The sequence below is a fragment of the Crocuta crocuta genome, unplaced genomic scaffold, assembly GCF_008692635.1.
Source record: "Crocuta crocuta isolate KB4526 unplaced genomic scaffold, BGI_CrCroc_1.0 scaffold190, whole genome shotgun sequence".
NCBI classification, from domain to species: Eukaryota; Metazoa; Chordata; class Mammalia; order Carnivora; family Hyaenidae; genus Crocuta; species Crocuta crocuta.
Window position 1 is genome coordinate 10,957,423 of NW_027527955.1, and position 18,145 is coordinate 10,975,567.

Here is an 18,145-nt window from a genome sequence, read left to right on the forward strand (position 1 = left end):
TTGCCTTTGAAATGTTCGGGTCTTGGTACTTTGTGTGGGGTTAGTTCCTTGATAATTTTCTTTATCTTTGCTGTGGGAATTGACTTGCTTAAGCTATGTGTTCAGAGATCAGTTTTTCTAAACCATTGCCCTAGGAAATTACTCATTTCATCTAGATTTTCAGCTCTACTTCCATGTACTATTTACTATTCATTTTCTAGCTTTTGATATGGGATTTATTTATTTGCATCCTTTTAGTTGTATAAATTTTTAGGGATATGAACTTTCCATTGATCACTGCTTTAATAAATTCGTTGTTTACTAGGATGTAGTGTTTTCATTGTAATTTTTTCAACATTTAGTTTTTTGGGTATTTTCTCTTTCATCCAAGAGTTGTAATATGGCTCTTAAATTTCCACACAGAAAAGCCTTTTAGGTTTTTATTTTATTAATGTCTAGCTTTTTGTGTTGTAATAATTTTATAGTATTTCTGACTTATGTAATTTATTGATGTTTTCTTTGGACCTAACATGATTTTTATATTCCATATGCAAATTATATTATCTATTTATCAAGATATAAATTTCAATATATATTCATAAGATCTGTATCTTCATTTTTTACTTCTCTCATACTGAAAATCTGTGTGTGAAAATCGATTACTCATATTTTTACATTTTTGTCTTACATCCTTTTAGTTTATGCTATGTAATTGTGTTTGCAGGGTTATTTGGTGGATAGATTTTATAACTGTTATTTCTTTACTGTAAATTGTAGGATTTAGCTTTATAAAGTAGCCTTATTTGTTCTTTGTAATGCTTTTTAGCCAAAGTTCTGGTCTACTAACAGGATTGTAGTCTCTGTTTTCTGATTGTTTACTTGGTGTACCTTAGTTCATTCTTTTATTTTTAGCCTTTTTGAATTACTTAATTTTAGATGTGTCTCTTGTACACAGCAGAGAGTTGGGTTCTGTTTTGGGAACCAATTTAAGAATCTTTTTCTTGTTTATAGGTGAGTTAAGACTGTTCACATTGTTTGATATGTTTGGTTTTAGCTCTGTCACATTATTTTGTATTTTGTATCTGTGTTTTATTTTTTATTTGGTGTGCTTTTTTTTCATTTTGTTATTTAGGAAGGTTCATTTTGTTCTAATGTTACCTTTTTATTTATACCTTTATAATGCTCTTTTCTTTTACTCTGGTTTGACAGATAGTGTTTGTTGACTATTATCTAATACAATAATTGATGAACTTTATTCTTTTTTCTCTTTTGTCTTGCCTCATCTCTCATTTTTGAATCGTTAGGCTTATGTCTTTTGCCAAATTTAGGGTATTTTCTGCCATTATTTCTTTAAATATTTATTCAGCTGCACTTCTACTGGGACTCTGATGACACAAGCGTTAGATCTTCTGTTATTGTTTCACAAATCTCTGAAACTCTCTGTATTTCTTTGTGATTTTTTTAAAAATATAATTTATTGTCAAGTTAGCTAACATACAGTATATACATTGTGCTCTTGGTTTCAGAAATAGATTCCTGTGATTTATCACTTATATACAACACCTAGTGTTTGTCCCAACAAATGCCCTCTTCAATGCCCATCATCCATTTTCCTCTCTCCCCCAGCCCCCATCAACCTTTAGTTCTCTGTATTTAAAAGTCTTATGGGTTTGCCTCCTTCTGTTTGAAACTATTTTTTCCCCTTCCCTTCCCCCGTGGTCTTCTGTTAAGTTTCTCAAGTTCCACATATGAGTGAAAACATATGACATTTGTCTCTCTGGCTGACTTACTTCACTTAGCATAATACCCTCCAGTTCCATTCACATTGTTGCAAATGGCAAGATTTCATTCTTTCTCATTGCCAAGTAGTGTTCCATTGTATATATAAACCACATCTTCTTTATCCATTCATCAGTTAATGGACATTTGGGCTCTTTCCATGATTTGACTGTTGTTGAAAGTGCTGCCGTAAACATTGTGGTACATGTGCCCCTATGAATCAGCACTTCTGTATCCTTTGGATAAATTCCTAGGAGTGCCATTGCTGGGTTGTAGGGTAATTATTTTTAATTTTTTGAGGAACTGCCACACTGTTTTCCAGAACGGTTGTACCAGTTTGCGTTCCCACCAACAGTGCAAGAGGGCTCCCATTTCTCCACATCCTCACCAGCATCTGTTGTTTCCTGAACTGTAAATATTAGCCACTTCGGCTGGTGTGAGGTGGTGTCTCGGTGTGGTTTTGTGCAATCTTTTTAAAAATATTTATTTTGAGAGAGAGCGCTAATGGGGGAAGGGCAGAGAGAGAGGTTGATGCTGGGCTCGATTTCATGATGACCACCTGACCGACCAACCGTGGGATCATGACCTGAGCTGAAACAAAGACTCAGATGCTAAGCCTTACCAGCTGAGCCACCCTGAGGGCCCTCTTAGCAGTCTTTTTTGATGTTTGTTTTCCTGTTATTCAGATTGAATGATTTGTATTGATCTATCTTTTGAGTTTGTTGATTGTTTTTTTCTCTTTCTCCATTTTAACAGTGAGTTTTAAATTTGGATTACTGAATTTTTTAGTTTAAAATGATCATGTTTGGGGAGCACTTGGGTGGCTCAGTTGGTTAAGTATCTGACTTAAGTTGTGATCTCACAGTTTGGGAGTTTGAGCTTCATGTTGGGCTCTGCACTGGAGGAGCAGCGCCTCCTTGGAATTCTCACTCCCTTTTTTTCTGTCCCTCTCCTCCTCATACTTTTTCTCTTTTCTCTCAAAATAAATAAACAAAAACTTTTTTAAAAATTTGTTTGGTTCTCCTTTATGTCTCCTGTTCTTTGCTGCGATTTCCTATATTTAGTTGTTTTAAATATGTTCACAATGTTCACTGAAGTATTTTTATGATAGTTACTTTAAACCTTTGTCAGAGAATGTCAGTCTCTGTCATCTCTGCATTGAATCTATTGACTCTCTTTTTTCTCTTTTGAGTTGGATTGTTCCTGGTATGACAAGTTGTTTTCATTTGTAAGCCTGCACATTTTGGGTGTTCTGTTACGGGACTACAATTTCTATTTAAATCTTGTTACCTGTTACTGCCGCACGAGGTAGTCGACGGGGTTTGTTGACACACACCACACCCGCAGGTCCCCTTCAGTGGGGAGGCCTTAGTGCTGTGTGTGTGGGGCCGGGGGGGGAGGTGGGCTCAGCTCTCACGCACAGCTTTCTTCTGTCCCAGCTTTCAAGTTGCAGTATTTCTGTTTTTCAGAATATTTACCTTTATAAATTTTTCCTCCCCTCTTATTTCCACTTTTGTTAGTCTGTGATCTGTAATGAACTGTTTCCTCAAGCATCTCTTAGTTGAATGAAGCCCATCCTCTAGTGAAGAAGGTGTCAGCAGATTTTTCTGAAAAAGACAGATATTGTAGGCTTTTTGGGCCACATGGTCTCTGTCCCACTAATATGAGGTAGTTTTAAACACTTAACTCTCCTTAACCTCTCCTCTTCTTTGAAATCTTACACATTGGGCATGGTTTATACTCTGTGCTCTTCATTTGGGCACCTTTTTCAAGGGCTTTGCAAATAATTTTCCAACGTTAAAATGCCATCTTCCTTCTTTTATCTGTTTACTTTAATAGTCTAAAGAAGTAACTATATTGCTAAGCATGTTTGAAAACCACTGGTATAGACAGGTGACCTTTCTGGTCTCTTCTAGACGTAAAGCAGCATGGTGTATCTTGTTCTATATATCAAGTGTTTCCTTGTGATTATTAGATACTCACTTTGTGGGGCAGAGAGAACAACTTTTCTGCCTGTTTTTAAATTCATCTATTTGGTATAGAAATGCATAAATGGGGTAGAAGTTGTCTCACACTTCGTCTCATTTTGTAGAGTGATTGATCTGAGGTAGGCATTGAGAGTTCTCTGCTGCTTAGTAGACTTATCAAGTAAGCAGACGTTTTTGCCACCAAGCTAAAACATAGTTTAATTACTTTTTATGTTACCACCTCTGAGTTCTGTATTTTAAGCATTCAAAACAATAACTGGTAATTCTTTTTTACTTCCTGTAGATTCTTGTAGATACTGTTTGGGCTCTGTCATACCTGACAGATGGAGGTAATGAGCAGATACAGATGGTTATTGATTCAGGGGTTGTGCCATTTCTTGTGCCCCTTCTGAGCCACCAGGAAGTGAAAGTTCAAGTAAGTATTTAAAAATTTTTCTTACCTGTATAAAATTTTGTTTGCTATAACCTGTTGACTTGAACAACCAGAGTTCAGTTTGGTCTATATGTACATATCTTCTATATTTCTCCATTGTTTTATTGAACCTCATTTTGTTGGTTTACAAATATTTATCTCACCCAGATATTTTGCAGTTTCAGACTCCCAATACCCAGTTGTCCTTGAGCCCTTAGACATCTCCTCTAAGAACTTCTTCAAGCATTCCATTGCCATTTAAACCAGACAAAAAATATATCATCATCTCCCACAAATCTGCTCCTCCTTATGTATCTCCTTTCAGTAGACCACATAGTCCAAGCTTGAAACCTTGATTCCTCCTTTCCTTTCCCCTCCATTACAAAGTTCTGTTAATTCTTATTATATAGCTTATGAATCTGTCTATTTCTTAAGTATCTAGAGCCACTGATTTAGTTGAAGACCCATTTTTTTCTGTCCAAATAATGACAACAGCACCCTAACTTCATTTTCTCCTTATTCTTCTCACTCTAATTAGGGGTAGGTGGCTGATAGATGTTCATTCCACTTCTACCAAAGGGACTTTCTAGATGGAAATGTGTGCCCATTCCAGACCTTTATTAAAGTGTTTCTGTGGGACTCGTCTAGTAATTGATTAAAAATAGCTTCTGTTAAAATGAACCTTTACTTTTTAAATTTTTATTTTTTTTAATTTTTAAAAAAAACCTTCAGTAGTTTTTCACACAGTTTTTCTGTGTAGTTGCATTTTTTTTATAAGACTTGTTTAAAATTCAAAATTGCCTCTCAGTTCTATATACTACTTTCTCTAAGAATACAGTAAGTATTAATCATTCACCCCTTGCATTTTTACATTTTCTCAGGATTATGAAAAATATAGAATCCGTTTCCTCATAAACAGATAAATGTATAGAAAGTGTTTTATTCCCACCCCAGACAGCAGCACTCAGAGCAGTTGGCAACATAGTGACTGGCACCGATGAGCAGACCCAGGTTGTTCTCAACTGTGATGTCCTGTCACACTTCCCAAATCTCTTATCACACCCAAAAGAGAAGATAAACAAGGTAAGGCACATAGTAGCCTCACTGGAGCATTTCTTTCTCTCTGTATAAACTGTCCCTTGTTTTCTGTTGCTGTCTGTTTGATCATAATTTTCTTCTCAAGCATTGCAGTTAAGATGAGAATTATTTCAGATCACCTCTGCAGTTACTTTGTTATAAGTACTGCCCTGATAAAGTAACCAGTGTGTGCATTTATCTAGCTAGCTAGCTAGCTAGCTATCAAGTAGTTTATTGTCAAGTTGGTTTCCATAGAACACCCAGTGCTCATCCTAACCAGTGCTTTTATTTAAATAGATTGGGCAGTAGCAAGGATCAGTAAGTTAGTACCCACGAAGTGAGAATCCATACAAAATCTCTCAGTGGATGGCTGGTATCCTTTATAAACAGATCATAACTTAATTTCCCTATGAAATCAGATTGGACCAAAAGATGAAATGCCTAAATTAAAGGATCAAAAAAGTCTTTTTTAAAATTTCAAACTTTAGATACAAACTTACTGTGAATTGTTAAATATATACTTAAGTACCTCAGTCTTTTTGTATCTGTCTTATTTCACATTGCATACAATTTTTAAGGTTCATCCATGTCAAAGCATGTGTCAGGATTTCATTTCTTTTTATAGCTGAATAAATATTNTGTTTGCTGTTGTGAATAATGTTGCGGTGAACATGGGTATGCAAGTGTCTATTTGAGTCCCTGCTTTCAGTTCCTTTGGGTATATATCTAGGAGTAGAACTGCCCAGTCATATGGTAATTCTATGTTTAGCTTTTTGAGGAACTGCCAAATTGTTTTCCATAGTGGCTGTACCACTTTACATTCCTACAAGTACTGTATGAGGGTTCCAGTTCCTTTTTTTAAGTTATTATAGCCACTCTAGTAGGTGTGAATTGATGTCTCAGGGATTTGATTTGCATTTCGTTTAATGTAGTTTTTTCTGCCTGAAATGCCACCATCCCCCAAACCAGCAGAATTGATCATTTCTTGTGTGTCTCAGCTATATTTATATAGTTGCTCAACTATAATTTGACGGTTGGATTCTTAACAGAAAAGTATGTTGTCAAAAACGCATTTTATAAATGCATTTGCTCCAATGAAGGGAAAGAAGGCAGAGTCTTTTAGACTCTGGGCCAGTTATTTTTACTGTAGAAATTTCAATAATATAGGTGATTTTTACAGCAAAATGTAGTCCATAATTGGAAACAGAGCTGAGAAGTGAGGCCGCTGGACAGAAGTGAGTGCAGAGAAATTCTGTGATCAGCATGCTCTAAGTGAGGTATCATGGGGGGAAAGGATTCACATACGTACTTGCTCAGCCTCAGCAGCCACTTAATTTCCTTAGAAGTTTTTTATCTTGAGCATTTTTGTTATTTGGACTTGGGATCATCATGGGACCCTCGGGTAGAATAAAACTTAGGTTTATTCCCTCTGCTTATTAGTTTAAAAGTTTGCAAAGCTATAAGAAATTTGTAAAAATGGTATAGTGAATACCCATATATACTCTAAACACTGATATACCAGTTGTTAACATCTTCCCACAATTGTATGACAGTGTAAACTTACAGTTAGCTTTTTTAATTGTAGAACAGGAAGAAGACACAACATTTGACACTAAAATTACAATAGACCTGCATGTTTGTGATTTATAAATCCTTTAAGGTTATAGTAAAATGTGTTATACAGACCCATCCCAGACTAATTGGACACCTAAGTTCTAAATATATCTTGCAAGTAAATATTTTTACAGTAAAGCAATGCTCCATCTTACAAATAGTTTTAACAATCTATTAGGAAATTGAGTCTTTTATTTATTTCTATCATTATCTTTTAGAAGGAGCAAGCTGCATGAGTAAAGATTTTTTGTCTGTTTTGTTCACTGCCATATTACCATTGTCTCAGATAGTGCCTAGGGGCACCTGGGTGGCTTGGTTAAGTACCTGACTCGATTTTGGCTCAGGTTATGATCTCACAGTTCATGTGATCGAGCCCCATATCAGGCTGTTGACAGCACAGAGCCTGCTTGGGATATTCTCTCTCTCTCTCTCTCTCTCTCTCTCTCTCTCTCAGAATAAATAAATAAACATTAAAAAATAAATAAGATAGTGCCTGGATTATGTAGGCATATATTTTATTGGATAAATGCAAGGTTAGTGGGGCCCAAGTGTTATGGATGTTTCCTTATAATGTATTTAAAATGAGACATTCTCTGTCATCTAATTACTTTTTAGATCCATTTCCCCTAATGCAACTCAAGTGATTTTGTTATAGTTTATGTAAACTGCATAAAAATAAAAATACAAATGCATTAAAAATAATTTTTCAAACAAAGGTACCTTCTATTTTGTTCAATCATAGGAAGCAGTGTGGTTCCTTTCCAACATAACAGCAGGCAACCAGCAACAGGTTCAAGCTGTAATAGATGCTGGGTTAATTCCTATGATCATTCATCAGCTTGCTAAGGTCAGTCATATTATGAGTTTATTGTGTACATTAACATATTATAACCAAGATTTTTTAATGAAAAATTCATAGTCATTTCTTTTTTAACCTTCAGGGAGACTTTGGAACACAAAAAGAAGCTGCTTGGGCAATTAGCAACTTAACGATAAGTGGCAGAAAAGATCAAGTAAGTTTGGAAAAACTCTTAGGATTGTTAATACTGGAAAGTACACTACTCTTTTATGTTTAGGAGATGCTGATTGTTCATAAGCCCTGTACTGTGTTCTTTCTGGGGAAAAGATAATTGTATAAATAAACATTTTTCTCTTGTTGCCTAGGTTGAGTACCTTGTACAGCAGAATGTAATACCACCATTCTGTAATTTACTGTCTGTAAAAGATTCTCAAGTTGTTCAGGTGGTTCTAGACGGTCTAAAAAACATTCTGATCATGGCTGGTGATGAAGCAAGCACAATAGCTGAAATAATAGAAGAATGTGGAGGTAAGAGTGCATTGAAGAAAAATAGTTGAGCATTGGAATGCTGAAAGATCAGTTCCTTTAAAGGCAACTAATTAGAAAGAAAACTCAGAAAACGTTGCAGCTCCACCATCAAAGTATGTTGCTGTTTTTTATTCACTAGTTAGCATTAAGGAGGATTTTCCAGCAAGGATTAGTCCATACTTTGGGAAAATTGGTTGTGAAGGTCATTCCGTGACCTTCTTAGAGGGTTATGTTGCTTTTTAGGTAACATGAACACACCTCTTAAAGTTACAGTGTGTGAGAGCAAATTAAAGCTCGAGAGCTGCTATGATAGAGAAACTTAGACGCTTTGTTTAATCCAGAATTTCATAGAATCCTTGATAGTGAAACACTTGTTTCATGTTACATCTGGTATGTGATACTACTCCATGTTGTTGGGAAAGGTTAATGATTTTGGAGTCATCTAGGTATTTTATTTCGGTCTTGTGATTGCTAGAGCCGTATGTTGCAATTACTACCACAGAAATGACTTTGAGATTTTAATGAAAAAACTGTGATTTGAAATATTAAATATTTCTCTGGCTATGATATATGAGGTATATTTTTAAGGATACCTGTTCAATATGTATTACATTGCCCAAACCTTAATTTATTCTACTGTCATGTTTTATTTTGTATATTTTATTGACTATTATGTATTATGTATATTACCCCTTTTATTTTTTCTTAAGAGAAAGCAAATACAATCACATCATAAAGTACTCAGACTGGAAGTATTTTCTTAATAACAAGAAATTATCCTAGAGATGTTAAGGAGTTTTATATAGGGTCATGGAAGTAGATCTGCATACTCTTAATTCACTGCTCATTCTCGTTTTAAGATATTTTGAGATTATTTGAAATTAGCATTGTAGTCTAAATCAGAACTTACCCCAGAAAGTGTGAGCTGCAGAATTGTTAATTTTCAACTTTTTATCAACATAGTTGCTTTGGTCTGTGGGAGGTGTACTCACAATTAGGATACATGTTTACTTAGTATTTTATAATTTTATAAAGAACTTTACATTAATTATCTTTGACACTTATATTCCCATTTTTCTGGTTTTTATATTACTGTTAGAAAAAAATGCAACCATTTCAAAATAACCTAGTTAAAAAAACATTTGAACAAAGAGTATTAAGGATTTAAATTTATAGACTTGTGCATTTGATGCATGGAGTAAATATTTTGGGAATGTAAATGAAGGCATTCTACAGTTCTGAAAAATTATTTTCCAATTTCATTGTGGCTATAGGATATAAGCACCCTCTGTTTTTTTCTTTAAAGAAATTATTTCAAAATATAAAGCTTAGTCTTCTGTTTATATCAGTTAATCATGAAGTTTCTGAAAACACGTTTTTGTTGTTATATAAAAGTAGTAACATTTTGAAAACAAAAGGAAAGATAAAAATTACTATATGAGATAGTAGGATTCCACTAAAGCAGTCTGGGGAGATCTCAGTTCAAATTCTGTCGCTGACTTGCCACTCAACATAAAATAAACCCCTTTACATCTCTGTATGATAGCTTCCTCGTCTGTCAAATGGAGTGTTTAGGTATTTTTTAAACTGACTGCCTCAAATACCAGATAACCCTTGAGGTTAAGGGTTTCCAGAGAGGAAGAAATTAGTGGGATGCTGGGTCTCGAATCAGAACTCGGAGTTTTATCTCTGTTTCAGACAAACTTGTCATTTTTGGGGTGTGGTGGGACGGTGTTATGAGTTCTGTAGGATTTTCTGTGACTAGAATGAGCGCAGTTTTTATTTGTGTCTGCTTGATTATTTGATTTTTTTGTTTTTATAAGGTTTGGAGAAAATCGAAGTTTTACAGCAACATGAAAATGAAGACATATATAAATTAGCATTTGAAATCATAGATCAGTATTTCTCTGGTGATGATGTAAGTATACATTAAAGTATGGTATGCCTGCATGTACATTAAGACTTACACATACTGTTAAGTTTACTAAGAATTTTCCTTTTATCATTAATATTACAAGTTTATACCATATTTATTTTTTTCTTTTTAAGTTTATTTTTGAGAGAGAGAGAAAGAGTGAGCACATGCATGAGCTGGGGCGGGGCAGAGAGAGTGGGAGACAGAGAGTCCCAAGTAGGCTCTGCACCATCGCACAGAACCCAGTGCAGGGCTTGAACTCATGGACCATGAGATCGAGAGTTGGTCCCTCAACTGACTGAGCCACCCAGGTGCCCCTATACTGTATTTCTATCAGATACTCTTGAGGTGGCATTTTCCACTTACTTTTAATTATCTAAATTTAAAAAAAATTAATTATCTTCCATCAATCAGTTTATTTTTTTTAAGTTTGTTTATTTTGAAAGAGAGCGCAGGGGAGAGGTAGAGAGAAAGAATCCCAAGCACACTCCATGCTGTCAGTGTGGAGTCTGACATGGGCCTCAGTCTCGTAAACTGTGAGACCATGAACTGAGCCAAAATCTAGAGTCGGATGCTGAGCCTACTGAGCCACCCAGGCACCCTTCAGTCTGTTTTTTTAAGTACTGTGTCTGAAACTTCATTATAAGATAAAAAATGTAAAAACAGTTCTTTGAGGGGCACCTGGCTGGCTTAGTCGGTAAAGCATGTGACTCTTGATCTTGGGCTTATGAGTTGGAGCCCCACGTTGGACATAGAGATTACTTTAAAAAAAACAGTTTTTGTTACACTTGTAATCTGTTAAATGGGAACAAATAGTACAGTTGACTCTTGAACAGGGTTTGAACCATGAGCGTCCGCTTATATGCAGATTTTTTTCAATACAGTACTGTAAATGTAGTTTCTCTTCCTTATGATTTTTCTTAGTAACATTTTCATTTCTCTAGCTTACTTCATTATAATAATACAGTATATAATACATATGACATACAAAATATGTGCTAATCAACTGTTTATGTTATCGGTGAGGCTTCCAGTCAATGGTAAGTTATTAGTAAAGTTTTCGGAATCAGAAGTTATACTCAGATTTTTGACTCTGCAGGGGATGGGGGGTTGGTGCCCCTAGCTCATGTTGTTCAAGGGTCACCTGCAGTTGTAGAAATGATGTGTGCTCGTGGCGCCCAGTGGCTCGGTTGGGTGGCCAACTCTTGATTTTGGCTCAGGTCATGATCTGATGCTTTGTGAGCTCAAGCCCCACATCAGGCTTTGTGCTGACAGTGCAGAGCCTGTTTGGGATTCTTTCTCTTCCCTCTCTGCCCCTCCCCAGTTCATCCACACACATGATCGATCCTCAAAATAAACATTACAAAACAAAAGAAATTATGTGTCTTTAAATAGGTAAAATAAATCTACAGATACAGAAGCTTAAGAATGGGGCAGGGGCGGGGGAGGGGGTAAAAAAAAGAAAAGAATTTAAAACAGATTTTAAACGTGTGTTTAGTTTAATTAAATTGTTAATTAAGTTAAGTTTCTTAATAATGTTATTGATTTACTTAAATATTTTAATTTATTGATTGAAACATCATATAGAATGATTACAACATTCGTATAGAATTCTCTCATAAGTAAGTTCTGCTTATACCATAACATGTAATATCTTAACAGAGGCCTTTTTTTTGGTTTGCTTTTTATAGATTGATGAAGATCCTAGCCTCATTCCTGAAGCAACACAAGGAGGTACTTACAATTTTGACCCAACAGCCAACCTTCAAACAAAAGAATTTAATTTTTAAGTTCAGTTGAGTGCAGCATCTTTTCCCAGTTCAATACGAAGCACCACCAGATGGCTACCAAATGACAAGAAGAACAACAACAAAAGGCTCCAAAACACACATGCCTCTTCGTTTTGATGCTTCTAAAAGCAAGCCATGTCTCAGTCACTTTGCAGTTGCCAAAAGTTACTATCACATGGACTGTAAATGCATATGCATGATTTCCTAAACTGTTTTAGAATTCTCCTTAACAGTCTCAACTACCCTATTTTCCCTGTTCCCTGGTGCCACACGCTGACAACTGCAGTCTCCAGTTTAGAATATTCCATAGTGGTGGCATGTCAGCTGCCCACTTGATACTCCTTTGGAAAATGGTGCGCTGTGGATCAAGACACTTCGGTATGATGCATATACACGTTGGAAGACTTTAAAGAGGTGCAGTCTGATCTGAGCCTCCATCATTGTCCTCCACAAACATATTTTCATATTCTTTATGTGGAAGAATAGATTTTAAAGTACAAGCCAAATGATTTTCATTGGTGGAACTGACACACAAAAAAAGTAACTTAAAAAAAAGAAACTCGGTTATTGATTAAACAGTTAAGTTTAAAAAAAACTGTGCTTCATCTACCAGTAATTGATGTGTTTATTATCTGCCTCAGAAGCCAGGGTTGGAGGAAGAACCTTAGCTATGGATGGTAATGCTTTCGCCATTATACCTAATTTTTGAGAACAGCAAGCCCTATTTGACCACTCACTTCAGCCTGTGTGTTCCTGCTGTTTTGAAGTAATCAAATGCTGTGCATGGTATTTTACCTGAGCTGCAACCTGTTACGGACTTGAACTTCTGTTTAAGTTGAAAGCAAGAGTCCCTGACTACAAAGAAAAAACAAAATAAAAAACAACAACAAAAAAACAAAGGTCTAAGTACCAATTGGTGATGTTTTAAAAAAAATCTTGCTTTCAGCTTTCAGGAGTTAATATTTTTTGTTTTAAATTGATAATTGGATATGGTTGATTTATATTGGGTTTAAACTGTGGAGCCTTCATGTTTACTGTAATTTAGTCTTAAAATATTTTTTACTTAGTAACCAGTGCTTTTGATAATGTGGTTGGCAACAAACCAGCAACTATTTAGAAGTGTTATACAACTTCATTCTTTGAGTATTGGGAAAGTTAATTCAGATCCTACTCTCAAAGCATATTCACATATTAAAAGATTCAGACAAGGATCTGTGTAGAGGAATAATCTGCAGTTATTTGACACAAACCTGGTTTGCAGTGATCTTGAAGCAGTTCTGCAAAATCTGGCATTACTATGTAAAGTCATTGCTTTTGGTAAATTGTCATCTGACCCAGTTATTAATGAAAGAATATGGATTTGAAAAATTTTAAACTGAATGATTTGTGCTGTCACAGAAATGGTTTTGTTGCTATTGTTTACGGGGTATTATTTCCCAATGCATTGATGTGAAGGGATAGAAAATCTAAACTAATGTAGTTATCCAATGGGGGTGTATTTACTGTGATGAAGATGAGACTGATGCCATCAGAGCTTTGTGAATCAGCTGGGGTGTTTTCACTGATAAACAACACATAGCAGGTGTGCATTCATTACAAATACATGTATCTGCCAAGGTGGAGCCACTTTAAAGAGTGAGTTTTGTCTTGTATCTAAAATGGATACAAGCGTATGTTTAAACTGCAAGATTTTTACTTGCTAGAGAATCTGTTTTAATATAGTGGTTTGGCCTCTGATTATTTATAGGTTTTATAAATTTTAGAATCAATTTCTCTTTAAGGTGGCTCAGATTTTTCAACTCTTGTGCACATAAAATTGAGTTGAAGTTCATTGTGCCTTTTTTTCTTTATCCAAATTTTGAGTTAAAGCTTCATATGGTAACTGCATCCTGTTCAGACACTGTAGTCTAAATTTTTGAAACTGTGTGGTGTTCACTAAAAGTAGGAATAACAAAGTCAAAGCTAATTTAAGGTCACAAACTTCGGTGAAACCCTTGAAGTCCAAATCTTCTTGATATTGTGAATTGTACCCCTTCTGGTTTAGTTTCTTCTGGACTCTCCATCCTACTTACTGACAGTTACCTTTTAAATTTTGCACACGTTGAGATTAAATCAGGCCTCTACTATGCCGATTCCTATTTCCTCTTGTGTTTCAAGTGCAAACTAACATAAGTGAACATTAGCATCAAGTAGTGCAGACATATGTATGCATTTGCTTGATTCAATTTGTTGTGACCTTATCAGTTTGGAATTGGAATTGCACCATTTCTTAGACAAAGGAAACTAAGTATATTGCTGCACTTTTAAGTTTTCAGAACAGTGTTGAAAAATTGCATTGTTTTTATTTTTTTTAAACTCAGTTAAAAAAGACTAAAACGTTCTTTCAAAAGAGGCATCTAAATGTGTTCCTAATTTTGTATATGGGCTTAGGTTTTGTAACCAATAAAAAAAAGCTGCTATCAAATCCGATAAAACATTGAAGAACTTATTTCTAAAAGTTTCTTAATTTCCTAGTTTTGTTTTCTGCATGGTTAAATTTAAATTTGAAATTATTTTTTAAACATCAACCACAGTAGAGGCAAATCATGAATTACTCTTTCATTGTATTTTAGTATGTCTTTTCCACTATCACAAACTAGGGCAATAGCAGTGCTATACTTAAGAGTATTTTGTGACATAAGAAGCACCCACATCTTTATGAATTTCCAGAGCTGCTAGACAGTACCGCAAAATAGGTGGCTTAAAACAATAGAAACCTATCATTGCACGGTTTCGGAGCCCAGAAGTCGGAAATCAAGCACTGGGTATGGCACGCTGTCTCTGTGGGCTCTGGGGAGGACCCTTGTCTCTTACTGGCTTCCAGTATCCCGGCAGAGCTTGGTGTCTCTTGAGGCTCTGCTTTCACCATCGTCATGTGGCGTTCTCTCTGCATACCTCAGGTTCAAATACCATGACTTAGAAAGGACTGGTGAGAAAATGGTGTGCTTGTGACTTTCATGACACAACAACGACATAATCACACTTTACGGCCTGTCTTATCTTTGAAAACAAGTAACTATGGAAGATAGTAATTGCAGTAAACTGGAAAATTTTAACCTGTGAGATTGAGGTGGCGGCTATAAATGAAATCTTGGATTAATTAAAAGAACAAAAGAGCAACCGAACTTTTGAGTATACAAATATTTTTACTTTAGTATAATGCCACTTCAAATTATTTTTGAAAGAAGTCAGTGTACAAGTAAATAAATGTGATAGTACTTCTACGTAATTGTGCCAAGACTTCCTTCAGAAGGATTGTCCTTTCTCTGGGATTAATTATTTAATTATTGCAAATGAAAATTTATGAATGTCAGTTGTCTTACAGTGATGGTTATGAGTTTTTGTTAACTCTAGTTGAACCGGGGGATCTTAATCTATTTGGAGAAAGAGAATATAATTTCTGTTCATTAGGCTATAGGTTTTAAAGCCTATAACCCAGGGAGTGCTTTGTATAACCCACCCCTCATATGTCTATAAAGTTTAAAGGAACTCTTCATATAAATGTTGTACTTTATTACATAGCTAAAAATTAGGGGTAGAATGATTCTCAAATATAGATTCTCTATATAGAGATAAGAGTGTTATGTGTTTACCTATATGTATCGATGGTGCTCAGTACTATATTGAGAGAAAGTGTTTGGGAAAAGGGACGCGAGAGTGTCGCCTATGCACCTCCTTAGCCTCCTTATTTGCCCATGAAATCCCTCAGGCACTAACTTTGACCTAAATGAGGGGGTTTCTCAAACTCTGTAATACTGACATTTTAGGTTGGCTAATTCTTTGTTGTAGGGGGCTGTCCTGTGCATTATTGGATGTTTACCAGCATCTTTAGGCTCAACCCACTAAGTACCTCTGTACTCCCCAGTCACAACAACCAAAATTGCCTCCAGGAATGGGCACATGTTCCCTGGGGGCCAAATTTGCCCAGGTGGAAATCACTAGTCTAAATTAATTTCTGTAGGAAACTTCTCTACTCAAGTGAGGCAGCCTAAAGCCTCCCTTTTTGCTGTGTAAATAGTCCCAGACTTTGCTCAGATGCATCAGATAGGGGAGAAAAACAGATGCCTTTTTTTCATTCTCCATTTTAGGAGCAATCAGAGCCAGCATTATCACCCATCTGGAGGAACTCCTGGTAACACTAAGTCCCATCTATTGCAAAAGACTTAGGAGAGACATGGGGAGATGGAGGAACTACTAGCCTTGAATTTATCTTGTGGCTAAAAAAGCAAGGTGTGTGAAATAAGCAAATGTGGTGGTTGCCCACAATTTTCTTGACACTATCCTGCAGCAGTGTTTTTCAGACATTTTTAGGTGAGATACTTAAGTCCTCTAGGAAAGCTGAGGTTGGACCAGAAAATCACAGCATGCATAGTTCTGAAAAACATTTCTTTGAAGCATTGTGAGAGACTGGCTGCATCGGGAAGCTTACAAGTTTATTAAAAATGATCAAAAGCAGTGGAACTATGGTTGAGTCGTGCTAAAAAGGATGTATTCCCTGCAGGGAACTTCTACAACATCCCTCTTCCATACCCTAACAAAACTGCCCTCCACCTTCTTAAGTCTATTTTTTCAAACTGTGGTACCCAAATAAATGCAGCCTTCTGCCAGGTAATGTGTAACTCCACAAGATAAACACGGCATATCTTTACAGGACAGCAGTTCTACTCGATCATAAGTAAAGCAGTTTTATGGTAATACAAGCCTAAGCATGAACAGAATAAAGGCCACATTTTGCATAACATTTTAAAGATAAAATCAGATTTTTGAGGCAGGCCATTTTATGGAAACATTCCGTCAGGAGTAGGAAATGGAGATTTGGAGAAGCAATGATGCAACACTAAATGATTCTGTTCTACTTTGTTGAGTAGCATTAGTTGTTACCAACTCTTAATACTGAACCAAAGGCACCACTTTTTTTTTTTTATATTTTTTTTTATTTCTAGGAGAGAGAGAGACAGCGTGAGCAGGGGAGGGTCAGAGAGAGAGGGAGTCACAGACTGAAGCAGGCTCCAGGCTCTGAGCTGGCAGTCAGCACAGAGCCCGACGCGGGGCTCGAACCCACGAGCCGTGAGATCATGACCTAAGCGAAAGTCGGACGCTTAACCGACTAAGCCACCCAGGCGCCCCAAAGGCACCACTCTTAAATGACCATCTTTATAAATAAACTTTTTGTTACTCCTAGTTAGCAGAAGAAGCTGATCTGCTTTCATCAGTTGCCTGCCTCACCCTGAACACCCCATGCATTTCAGCCACCAGCTTACAAAGTCGTTCCTGGAACTGGTTCCTGTCACATGGTGCATCCCAAGACCCCGAGAATAGAGTGTGATGTGACTAGGTTTTGGGTACGATGGAATAGGAACATCCTATTATCTGGACACTTAATTCTATTTTTTCTAAATTTTTTTGAGTTTATTTATTTTGAGAGAGAGCACAAGCAGGGGAGGGGCAGAGAGGAGAGACAGAATCCCAAGAAGGCTCTGTACATTAGCACAGAGCCCGAGGCGGGGCTCGAACTCACAAATCACAAGATCATGACCTGAGCTGAACTCAAGAGTGCAGCACTCAACTGACTGAATCACCCAGGCGACCCTGTACACTTCAATGTGGAGAAGATTTTTTCAATCATTTTACCCTTCGTCATAATTAGGCTTGTGATCAAGTAACAGCCTCAGCTCCTCTTGTCATCAGCTCTCTTTGACTCAGGTTGGCATTTATACTTTCAAACCTAAATACAGGAATTTATAAGTGCTGGGGCACCTGGGTGGCTCATTTGGTTAAGTGTCCAACTCTTGATTTCAACTCAGGTCATCATCTCACGATGACCTGAGATCATGAGATCAAGCCCCACATCAGGCTCTGCACTGACAGCGTGCAGCCTGCTTAGGAATCTCTCTCTCCCTTTCCCTCTCTACCCCCACCTGCTTGTTCTCTCCCCCCCCTTAAATTAAACTTTTAAAAAAGAAATTATAAGTGCCATATTTCTGATTTCAGCCCACTTTTTCCTCATAAGATCAGATTGTATTTATATGTGTCCTTTCCATGTCTTCAGGCATGTAGGAAGCACCATAGTGAGTTAAAGGGAATGAAAGAAAGCAAGTAGAACTAGAACAAAAATAATGATGGAGAGCAGGATTACTAGGGGCATGGGAGGAGGGGCTAAAGAGATGGGTAGGGGCCAGTCCCCACAGCTGTTAAGTCATTCTAAGAGCAATGGGAAATCACTAC

The 18,145-nt window shown here is 36.5% G+C and overlaps 1 protein-coding gene across 1 annotated transcript in view; it reads left to right on the plus strand.

The window, feature by feature from the left end:
• The window catches only part of KPNA3 (karyopherin subunit alpha 3), a 49,027-nt gene extending 34,672 nt beyond the window's left edge, over window positions 1-14,355 (plus strand). The window contains exons 10-16 of the mRNA XM_077752605.1: window positions 4,030-4,161; window positions 5,113-5,241; window positions 7,592-7,696; window positions 7,791-7,862; window positions 8,014-8,176; window positions 10,000-10,094; window positions 11,783-14,355. Of these exons, the coding sequence (XP_077608731.1) occupies window positions 4,030-4,161; window positions 5,113-5,241; window positions 7,592-7,696; window positions 7,791-7,862; window positions 8,014-8,176; window positions 10,000-10,094; window positions 11,783-11,881 (795 nt within the window). The 3' untranslated portion in view covers window positions 11,882-14,355. The remainder of the gene's footprint in view (window positions 1-4,029; window positions 4,162-5,112; window positions 5,242-7,591; window positions 7,697-7,790; window positions 7,863-8,013; window positions 8,177-9,999; window positions 10,095-11,782) is intronic.
• The last annotated feature ends 3,790 nt before the right edge of the window (window positions 14,356-18,145 follow it).